The sequence below is a fragment of the Sorex araneus genome, chromosome 1 (genome assembly GCF_027595985.1).
Source record: "Sorex araneus isolate mSorAra2 chromosome 1, mSorAra2.pri, whole genome shotgun sequence".
Lineage (NCBI taxonomy): Eukaryota > Metazoa > Chordata > Mammalia > Eulipotyphla > Soricidae > Sorex > Sorex araneus.
In genome coordinates, this window is record NC_073302.1 from 416,390,305 (window position 1) to 416,402,067 (window position 11,763).

The following is an 11,763-nucleotide window of genomic DNA, read 5'->3' on the forward strand; positions in this document are numbered from 1 at the left end:
ATCACCAGCACTGGAAGGAGTGGCCACAAGCACTACAGGTATGCCCTCCCACTCCCAAACTTGACCATTCCCAAAATTAATGGAATCTGTATTTTTTTAATACAAAAATGCTTTAGGAAAAATTATCGTTTATAATAGCAAAACAGCCTCCTCAGACCTGTGCCCAAACATGTAAGTTAGAATCAAATTCCAGTGAACCAACATTCTCTGGCTACTCCCACAAACGCCAAGGGCTCCTCCTTCAATTACAAATCTAGCAGGTTTTGATTATACTTGAATTGATTATACAATGAATTGACCACATGGGAGGGAGGGTGCTTGAGAAAGCAGATGGACTGGAGGAGTATTTCACCTTGTTGGATCTCGGATTTGGGGGAGTAAAGAAAGAATGTTGAACTAAGTAATTTCTAAACTCTCTTTCAGACCCCAAATGTCCTTATTTCAAATACCATCAGAGGACTTATATTACTGGACTGTAGAATTTAGGTCATTCCTGAAACCTCTGAGAAATCTTTGAGGAAATTTGGTTTAGCATCTTTGCTCAGAAGCTGCAAAAATGTACTTTCCTCCAAGTCTAATACTGTAAGCTAATAATTAACAATGGGCTTAGAATTACCTATGTAAGCAAAATTTATGCTTTGGGGACAAATTAGAAAGGCTGCAAAGGAAGGAAAAAGCAATGAAACACCTTGAAATTTTAAGGAGAAAATAAAAACTTGAAAACTGTATCATTAGCAGGGGAAAAATTAAATATACTTTCCAGGCACGTAGAACATTTAGAAAATTAGAACAATGTGAATTTAGCCTATTATAAATAAAGCTTTTCAGGAAGTATTGCACATGTTTTATGCTTTAAAATGACTTAAATTCTCTAATGTTTCATCATACATTGAGATTATTCCTCCTGATCTCTAGAGCAAAGTATGTTCCTGATGGAGTTTGCATTCCTTGATGGTGCTCTTTCTAAGAATTCCACTTTTCTTCAGGCATTAGCTCAAACCCTGTTTTCTACATCTCTAAATCTCTCCACTTCTCAATTCAGAGTCTGTTTTATTATGTCATTTGGCAATGTGTTATGTCCTGCCTTGTCATACTTCCTCTTATATCACACTCGCTTATCTCTGTTTAAGCTCTCTAATTCTCACCCCTACTAGTCATTGATCAGGACAAAGGAAATATTGTACCTTGCATGAGTTTACCTAACATGTAGGACACATACACAATTGTTATAAAACACCTATTTTATCTGGTGCAAAAACACAAAGCAGAGGCTGGAACAACTGTCCAGCAGGTAGGGCATTTGCTTGCACGTGACCATCCTGGATTCATCCCCAGCATCACAGAGGGTTCCTTGAACACCACCTCCGTGAAGAACCAGGAGCAAGCTCTGAGCACCCCTGGGGTGGTCCAAGGACCAAACAAAAAAAACAAAACCAAAAAAATATAAATAGAGCATATGAATGGTGTATCAGTCTAAGTTATAATGTTTCATGCCAACAAAATAATTTGGAAAGTAATCTAAACTAGGGCAATTGGCAGTGTCCTTGGGGAATGGGGGGAGGTGGAGGAGGGTTGGGTCACACCTGGCAATGTTCAGGGGTGAAGGAAGGAAGGAAGGTAGGAGAGATACTGAGAACTTGGGGTCTGCACCTCAGGATCATGCACTTCAAATCAACCATGCTGTCTTGGGTCTTCAATGCAGTGGTCTTTAAGGAAGTGGATGGACTAGAAGGAGGTAAATGAATTTCTCAACAAGTAAACAGAATGTCTGCAAGAAAACCTAATAACAGACTTAACTACTTTGAAGTAATAGCATCTTAAAAGCAGCAAGCACCCAGGCAGGGACAGAGCAGTGCCCAATAATTAAGCTCAGCTACCTCCTTTATTTCAGACCTCAGTTATCTCTATTTCCTTCTTGGAAGAAGGGTCTGATCTCAGATAAAACAAATGCCTATTTCCATCAACTCCGCTTTTCGATGACACATTTACTGTATAGGAGACATAGATCATCTCTTCATGCAAGCTGACATCCAGATCCAGTAAGTGTGGTAAGAAGCTTAAAATGCACCGAAGAATATCAATTATCTGTAGTTGTCAAGTATAAGCATAACTATCTTCAATGAAGAGACTGAGACATGGATGGCTAATACTACACTCTTAGAGTCATAAGGCTCTTACAGGGATGAACTCAGATCTTTGGGATCATAATGTTTCCTTTTCAAGGAAACAGAGAAAGTCAAAACTAAATCACATTGCAAACAAGTATCAATTCCAGATCACAATGTTATCTTGGGAATACTGCATTTACTAAAATAACCTTTAAAACTAGTCTCCAACCTATAATATTATTTACTAACAGTTTATTCTGACAGCAATTTTCCCCCTAAAATCAGAACGTTGCATGGATTGGGGTGGGGGTGTGATGACGTGGTCACACTCAGTGATGTTCAGGGGCTACATCCAGCTCTGTGCTGAGGTTTCACTCCCAGAGGTGCTAAATGGACTAGGGAGATGCAGGAGATGGAACCTGAGCTGAAAAAAAAAAATCACAATTTCTACATATGATTCGACATATTATGCATGGGATTTACAAGATGTTCATTCTTTGTGGATGTTATAACAGATTCAACTGCAAAAAAAAAAAAGAAATGTTGCTATCAATACCATCAACATCACCAAGTGATCTCTACTTTTTATGAAATCAAAGACAAAAGACAAATTTCCTTTTTCTCATTATGCTAGCTCTCTAAAGGGAGGTCCATAGAGAAGACAAAGGCATTCAAATAAAGTCTTCTAAACAGCCAGGGTTTTCAGGGTCTTTGCACACAGCAATCCATGTGAGAATTGACCTGGGAGAAGTTGTTCATCACAAGTGTATTTGTGGTTTCAGGGGTGGCCCTGGCAGTGCCCAGGGGACCATATGTAGTACCAGGATCAAATCAATTCTGAGGCCAAAGCTATAATGTGCAAGGAAAGTATCTTACCTCCTGTACCTCTCTGGACCTTCCTACAATTATTTAAGTTGAATTCTAGTCCCACATTTCTGGGCATCTTCCCCAGTGCCAAAGCACTAACTTCCTTATTCCCATGGAATTCTGAGTTTGTTGGATTCTGGCCCTTTATTCCCTTTTCTTGTTTCCAAACTGCCTCACATTTCTCTTAGCCCCCTCTTAATCATTCCCACTTCCATCTCCCAGTAGGTGGTTTAATCTTGACTTTATTGGAAGAATTTAGGATGGGAGGAGGCTATTACCAGTCCACCTACATCCCCAGCCTTAATCATGGTTTTGAAGAGAAAAACGAAATCTGCGGGGAAAACTAATAATACTAGAAGTCAGGATTAAAACAAATTTTAATCTGTTAAGCATCTGAAATAGCAGGAGAAAAGCCTTTTGGAAAGGGACAACAACAGTGAATTAAAATCATAAAAGAAAAAGGTCATCATCTATTGTGTTAATTACCACAAATCAGAGGCCACTGATGTCAACACATCTAATAGCACACAAAGGAAATTCTCCAACTGGTCAATCAACACTAGAAATCAAGACAGCTTTTTGGTAAGGGTTTCTTTCCTTCCTCCAGCAGATGTTGGTCAAGCCCTATCATGTGCCTGGCAGCGTTTGTGTAAGCACCCTCTGCTTTTTTTCACAAAGCAAACCTGCACAGCATTAGCGTCCCTCTCTCAGAAACAGCCTTGCTGTCAGGGAGAGCAAGAACAGATATTTGCGAAAGGCTGACTAAGTACTAAGTCTGGGAAGCATTTTCTCACCTCATAAAGTTACAGGAAACACAAGAGAATAGAACCAACCAACAATCTTCCTAGGTTTGGATTCAGTCACTGAGAGGACAAATGTTTTTCTCTCAACAAAACTGCTCCTGTGAGAAATATAATACCAACAGCCACACCGACAACAATAAAGTCCCTCTCCTCAAAAAAAGGTGCAAACAAATACACACGCTATAACTGAAGAAGAAATGAGAAGTGAAAACTATTACCTTGAAGCTGTTAAGCGTCTAACCTTTGGGGTATGTTTTAGTTATATTTCTTCATATTCTCATATTCGGGAAAATTTCTAAGCACATAGTTGAGCCTGAAAGAGAAATCCTTTATGTTCCTATAGCTCAGAGCACAGGAGGGCTCCTAGGGGTGGCCTATCTGCATACACGGGTATGCTGAGCAGGTCGCCCGCCCTGCATCTTCAGACCAGGTGAAATGCATTCCTTTGGCTGGCGGAATGTTTTCCATTTTTCCAGATCTTTCCACAGGCGTCCCATTCATGACTCTTTCCTGCCTCCTTCCCAAGACTCAGCAGAGTATTTTTGCCTCTCATGGCATCATCTTCATCGATTGGACTCCCTTTACACCCTGGGTTTCTACACTACTTTAGACAGGTGAAGATGTTATTCATGAGGCCTCTCTTTACGGATTTGGTAATACATGGCAAATCTGATTAGTTCCTATTTTTAAATTATGCTGTGAAACTTTCATTACTTTATTGCCTCCATGTCGGCATAATTGCGTGGCTAAAAGGACCTGGCTAAATAGGCTAAGAAGGTTCTTTTCATTGGGTTTACACTTCATATTGCAACCTGGAGACAAAAATTTCAAGATGCAGTTATTAATTTTTTTTCAAGAGTCATTGCCCATTTGTACTAAAATCTAGTTTTTTTCTTGTCATGACAAAATTTTTCTCTGCATTGTGCATACTAATTGCTCCAGGAAAAAAAAAAAACAACAGAATGATAAAATTGGTGAGCAGCTTCCCAACTTAGCTCCACAAAGATCTCCATTTTCCTTAACTCTGAGTTCATTAGTGACAATAAAAATCCAGACAATCTCTGTTTTCCATACTGCCATGTCCATTAGGAGCTATTTTCAGTGTAGAAATAGCAATAAGCCTATAAAAGTCATCACATTTGGCTAACACACTGAAAATAACCCAGGTATCTGGCATGGTTCACAGCAAGACTATTAATACAATCCGACTGAATAATGGAGCTGTTACCCAGCTTTATACTTGGGATGTTTTCAGGATTTAAACAGCTAAGAATAAGGATCTTGACAAACTAAATTTAAAACACTCCACTGAAAATCATATTAAGCTGAAAACTATAAATTAAACTTGTTTCTAAGCAACAATCTAAATAGTCGAAACTTAGTGGAAACACTCACTTTCAAAAATAGCCTACTGCTTTGGATCCTCCATTGGCTCGTTTCTGCCAAATGTACATACAAAAATGCATACTATGTAAACTGATTTGAAATGATGCTAACCTCTTAAATCCAAAAAGGAACCGCACAAAAAAAAGTAAGTCCACGGTTGCTACACACCCAAAATGCACTAAAAAGTCTTTAAATTTTTTGTCTTCATATAAGGAGCACTTACAATAACAACTATCAATCCTCGCCCTGGCTTTTCTTTCACTTAAAAACCAGTCTCTAAGCCAAATGGCTGACATGAAAAGACCATACCTTACTAAGCAAAAAGTAAAATAAAATGCCCAGTGGACTGCATAGTCACTCAAAATTTTACTTAACATTAATATTAAAAAAAAAACCCTAATAGACTTAAAAGTCTGCAATGTCTCTCCTCAGATTCCAAAAGGATTCCATAGAAATAACAAAGGAGTTTCACTCTCACGGATTTCCCATCAAAGCTATTTCCATCAAGCGGGGTAAAACAATCAAGTCCCCTCCTATCTGCCTATCTGCCGTAAAAAAAACAGATGCCTGAACATTTCCAACAGCTGAAAGGGAGCACTGACCTTGTTAACACACATGTACCTGGTGCCCAAGGTTCTATTTACAATCCAATCCAATAAAACAATTTAGACTGAAAGACCCTAAAGCGGGGGTATGCGTTGGTGTGTTGTTGGAATGAAAATAATGAGGGCACTGAAAGCCCAGTCTTTCTACACACAGAGAGAGAGAGAGAGAGAGAGAGAGAGAGAGAGCTCCTCTCTCCTCTCCCCTGTTCATCTCAAGAATCTGAAGATAAAGGTACCCAAAGGTCTCAGTTCCCCAGAAACTAAGGTTGTCTAAAAGCCCAGCTTTCTCTTTACGCCCTGGAGTGGCGATTCACATTCTCACATGTAACTGGGCAGTTTCCAAGTGAAAGCTTAAGAAAGTTCACTTTTTTTCCTTCCCCATTGCGAACAATGAAAAATCAATTTTTCTAAAAGTTTCAAGTCAAAACGTGCCCGTTTCACTGGTGGCCACCAGCAACCCTCCCTCTTACTTTGCGGTTCCTACCCCAGCCTAAGCAGCTCCCTGCACATCTCCCTGCTCCCTCTCCGCAACACCCCGGACCGGGGGCAGTCCTGACCATGAACCCCGGGTCCCCGCGGCCTCGATCCCACCCGCATTGCTCGCCCGGATCAGCGGGGGCGCGGGGGCGCTCCGGGAGCCGCGGCTCTCTCGGGGGCACCTTCCCACACCCCCGAGACCGTGCCCCCTTTCCAGGGCAGCCCGTGCGAATCCAAATATGATGCCAGAGCGGGGCTGCGAACCGGGAGCGAGCCGCCCGACACTCGGAGGGGGTGGCAGTGGACGGCAGGGAAGGATGGGAAGAACCTCCCCGGGGCTGCTGGACCCCTCGCGGAGAACAATGCGTGGAAAGCCGAGGCTGGACCCTCACTTCGCTCGGCATCCTCTTTGGAAGCAACAAGGGCTGACCCCTCTGTCCTCCCACTCAGCGATAAGGTACAGGCGGTGGGAGCGCCAACGCCAGCGCGCTCCAGGGGGGGCCCCGCGCACGCCAGGCACAGGCACACATATGCAAACATGCACACGCGCATGCACTCGCAAGCACACGCATGCATACGTATGCACACACACACACACACACACACACAATGCGCATCCCCACACCTGCTCCGCACGGACCCGCCTCCCCCTCTGCCTCTTCCCGGGACCCGCCTGGAGGCGCCCGGGCACCCCGAGACACGCGCCCACGGCCACACGCGCAGCGACAGGCGAACAATGGTGGGGAGGGGGGTCAAGTTCTCCTGGAAACACCCCGCAGCCCCCGCCTGGAGGGCTCAAAGCCCACCGCTGCGGAGGGAGGTGGGGGCGCCCCAGAACCCAGCGAGGCGCTCTCGGAACAGGGGGAGACGGCGGCTTGCCTCTCGCGGGGTCGGGCAGAGACACCGCAGGGTCCCCGGCCCCCGCAGCCACCTCGTCCTCCCCCATCCCTCCCCTTCCTCCCTCCCACCCCCGAAGTGAGGACCCCCCGCGGGGAGAAGCCCGAGAGGAGGGGGCGCCCCGGGAGCCCCGCGGCGCGAGCCCGGTTCCTCCGGAGCCCCCCAGCCCGCGCCCAGCCCGCGCCCCCCCGCCCCGGTTACCGCGGGCTCCGCCGGGGCCCCCGCCGCGTCGTCCGGGGCGCAGAAGTCGGGCTCGCAGCTCGCGCCGTCCGTCGCCATCTTCCCGCTCCAGCGGATCCGAACGCGAGCTCGCCACGGCGGTGGGCGCGGGAGCGGCTGAAGGCGCGGCGCTGGGGAACGCGGGCGCTCACTGCCCGGCCGCCGCCGCCGCCGCCGCCGCCGCGCTCCGGCCCCCGCCCCGCCCCGCCGCCGCGCCCCGCCCCCTCCCGCCGAGACCCGCCCCCTCCCGCCGAGACCCGCCCACGCCGCCGCCGCGCCCCGCCCACGCCCCGCCCCGCCCCCCGCCCCGCCGCCCGCCCGGCGCACTCCAGGCTCGGCCCGGGGCGAGGGTTGGCTCAGGGCTACCTAGTGTGCGCGGGAGAAAAACGGAAAAGGGCCGGAGAGCGATTCCCCTGCACCTCCGAGCCCGAGATGACGGCTCCGGAGGGATGAAGCAGCAGGCCTGACGCTGAAGTCCCTAGAGCCCCCCCGGCCCCCCGGAAACCTTCCATGCAGCCCCTCCACCCTCCCTCCGCGAGGGTCACGCGGGGTCCCTGTCCCCCTTTGTGTTTTTGTTGTTTGTTTGTTGACCAACCCGCGCGGCTCCGCTCACCCAGCTGGGTTTTGTGTTTCAATCTGTGTGGCTTCTCAGCTTGCCTCCCCAACCATCACAGATTCCGAGATAACTCAGACCCTTTCTAAACGTGCTCCTCTCCGAGAAAGGTACCAGGTGCTATTTTGTTCTCTGGCCCCAGGTCTGCGATGTTTCCTAAAAGGCTCATCCAGTAATGTAAAGTACCAATGAATTCAAATGGAGGTTTCTACTTTAAAAACAAACATCAAAGAACAAATCCACCCCTACTGCTACTACTACCTCTCTCCCTTCCTCTCCCCCCCCTCCCTGTTTCCCTCTCTCTCTGTCTCTCTCTCCCCCTCCCCCTCTCTAAAAATTGATTCTATGGGAATTCCGCGTCTCCAAAGGTATTTCATGAGATGAGTGAGACCCCACGTTTTATTTTCCCTTTCCACTTCTGATTGAGTTCTTACCCATTTCCTGCCAATTCCCAAGATGGAAAAATCTATCGCCTTATCAAGACCATATGGTACAGACGTTCCCAAATCTCTAGATCCCTGAAATGTAATGAAAGTACAATATCAAATGGAGGCATTCAAACTGTGTCTCCAAGAAATGGAATCAAACCACAACCAAATCCTGGACTTGAAATTCTGGAAGATGAATGACTGGGCTGTCGGGACTAAGAATTGTAGATCAAAGCTTTAAAAAAAAAAATGACAGACATGTAATGAAAGGTTTGGGCAATCTAATTGCTTCATTTTCCAAATTGGATCTAAATATGACACAAACTAGGGCAGAGAAAATTTTTTTTCTGCAAAGACTTTGAAAGCAATTGATTAATAAATTGTAAAATGTTCCTTCCCCAAAGAGGTCTACATCCATCAAGAAAGAGCCTTCACCTGAAACCTGGGGTTAAGTGTCAAAGGTCGTGGGTTTAGCAATCCAATCGCCTCCCTCTACCATTAATTCTGTAAACAGATGTGCTCACTTATTTTCTTTGTCTTGTTACTCCCTCTCAGGCCTGTGTCTTCCATCTCTGTTCAGTACACTGCCTTTGCTTATAAAATATTTGCTCTGGACTTGTTCAAAACTTCAAACTACGAACCAAAACCACTCTTTGTTCAGTTGAAACTGCATTTTCACACATCAGAAGGCTTTATATATTCTTTTTGTTTGTTTTGGGGGCCAAAGTGGTGCTCAGAGCTTACTCCTGGCTCTGAGCTCAGGGATCACTCCTGGCAGAGCTTGGGGGGCCTTGGGGGTGCCAAAATTAAACCTAGACTGGCTGCGTGCAAGGCACATTCCTTGCCTACCATACTATTTCTCTGGCCTTCACAATAGTCTTGACACTGATGCTTCATATTGAGGTGGATTTGCTAACCAAGAAATTAACTGACTCACTTCTGGAGGGAGAGAAAAGGATATACCATTCACCAGCGTATTAAACAACGGGAATATGACAAAACAATATCCCTAGGAAGCAAATCCCATGGATGTCATACCTGCAGCTCATTTTTTTAAAAAATCACTGAGAAGTAATAGTTTTCATTAATCTAAGCAGAGTTACATCACCAAGGAATCAGATCCTGAGTGGCTACTCTCCACTAGTCTTTTTTTCCTCTTTTCTTCAAATAAAAAGTAAACAAGTTGGCGGGGAAACAATCATTGGAAAGCACATTCTGTAACTGCCAAAATTCAGAACCTGAGGAGGAGAATAGGTGTCATTTTGCGTCTCTCTTAAAGCTGCCACTGGTAAGGGTTGACGATCATCCTGTGCAGATAAACAGCGCTGCAGGAGTTAATCCCCTCCCCAGGGGCTGGCCTGCTCTGCTGCTGCTTCACCTGGAGAACATTTGCTGGTTTAAATTTTCTCCTGAGAATTAGCCTATGCTGAGATTGTGGTTAACTCTTTCTGAAAGGCTTTCTTTGTCCAAAGATCAGGCTCTATAGAAGAGGGAAACCAAACAGATCCGAAAGGATAGAGAACGGATGGAACCAGAGAGAAATCTTTGGCGGTTTCCTTAAACAGCTGAATACTTTTTGAAAAGACAGCCATGTGGTTTTCCCACCCCACACCACAGAACCCCCCAAAACACACCCCAGCACTAGACCAAAAATTTCTTTTAAAATAGAGAAAAAGAGGAGAGAGGGAAACATTAGCAGGAGAAAATAAATCCCTGTTTAAAGAATATGAATGATAAATTTTAATTTGAATCATTACGTTTTAGCATTATAGTGGAAGAAACCTAATTATCCACTTTGCGGTACTTATTCTAAGAAACACCAATGTGAAGAGAAAGAGGACTCCCCACCCCCACCCCTTTATCAAGGTACAATTCACAATAGTCAGCAATTAAACAATCTAAGTATCAATCCAGAAATGATCATCCAAAGATGTGGCATACACAACTGAATACTATTCTACAATTTAAAATGTGACATCCTGCCACTTTCAGCTACACAGATGGGTTTAAAGAGTATTCTGCTTAGTAAAATCAGTCAGAGAAAAACAGTGTATGAGTTCACTCATGTGTAAAGTACCCCCTCCCAATTAAATATAACCTCAGAGCTCAGGGGCATATGCCTCCATGTGCTCTCAGATCTGAGTTCAATCCCCAGTGCTGCATGTTCAAACCTTGGGGCTCATCTAGCTCAGAAGACACCCTTCCCCTATACCTACAGGTACAACTGAGGGGACCCAGGTGGACCCTGTGATTCCCAGCACTACTAGCTCTGCATCTAGGCCCTAAACCTTTAAGTCCATGTCACTAGGAGTGGTCCCTGGATCCTCTTACCACTGCTTGGGAGCTCTACTCCCCCACCCCAAAAAAACTCCACCAAAATAAACAAGCTTATAGACCAAATTAGCATTAAAGTAAGGGGCAAGGGAAATAATCAATTATATGTTAAATTGACAAGGGTCAATTTCATAGTAAAGAGTAGATCTAGATTTTTAGTGATAGATTTGATGTAGTGTATACAGATGGTGATTAATAGTGTACAATTTGAAGCCTACTTAATATATAACAATCTACATAATGTTATAAGACAATATCACTTTAATATTCTCTAACTAGAGTAAGAGAAATTGAATGTATTGCACACAGACAAAACAGTCGCGTTGCCCTAACATTTGACTATACGATGTGAATGACCCATGGACAAAAGAATTTGAAAGAAATTAGTTGCTGAATCCTTGGTTTGTGCCAAGCTCGAGTGCACTCTTCAAGCTCGAGTGCACGCTTCAAGATTCTCTTTTCAGACCAGAGAAACGGGCTGAGGCATCTAGGAATGCAGACTCAACTGGGAAGTTAAGTGGTTTTCTGATTTAACCATGGCCTTGACCTCACCGACCACATCCTCCAACCCACTAAACCCAAAACCTGGAGATTAATTCATAATGATAGAATAGGATGTTTCCTTCCAGGAGAGAAGATAAAGGAACATACACACATCCTAAAACCAATTTCCCCCAGGGAATAAGAACATTCTTTATTTTAGTCAAATAACAACATTTACGTTAAATCCGAAGAGCAAGCCATATGTTATCCTGTCCCCATATTGCCAAATGACAAAATTACTGAGTAGCAAATCATTTCTGACTGTATCCACAGGGCTATATTTATATAATCTAAATATTCCAGACCATGCTTATCCCCATCTATACCCTGGCAACCAATCGACGAAGCCTCAAATCTTCACATGAGAAATTCTAACAAAGAACACAGATGGGTTCTGAGTGCCTTGCATCTCACACATGTTTTGAAGACCAAAATTTTATCAACAACTTGATTTCATCTGACCTAACTTCATTCCTCCATAGT

General features: G+C 44.8%; 1 protein-coding gene across 2 annotated transcripts in view; it reads right to left on the reverse strand.

Moving 5' to 3' along the window:
• Positions 1-7,555, reverse strand: part of CTTNBP2 (cortactin binding protein 2) — a 156,667-nt gene extending 149,112 nt beyond the window's left edge. For both annotated transcript variants that reach the window (XM_055123699.1, XM_055123698.1), the window contains exon 1: positions 7,345-7,555. In XM_055123699.1, coding sequence (XP_054979674.1) covers positions 7,345-7,422 — 78 coding nt within the window. In that variant the 5' untranslated portion in view covers positions 7,423-7,555. The remainder of the gene's footprint in view (positions 1-7,344) is intronic.
• Positions 7,556-11,763: the final 4,208 nt, after the last annotated feature.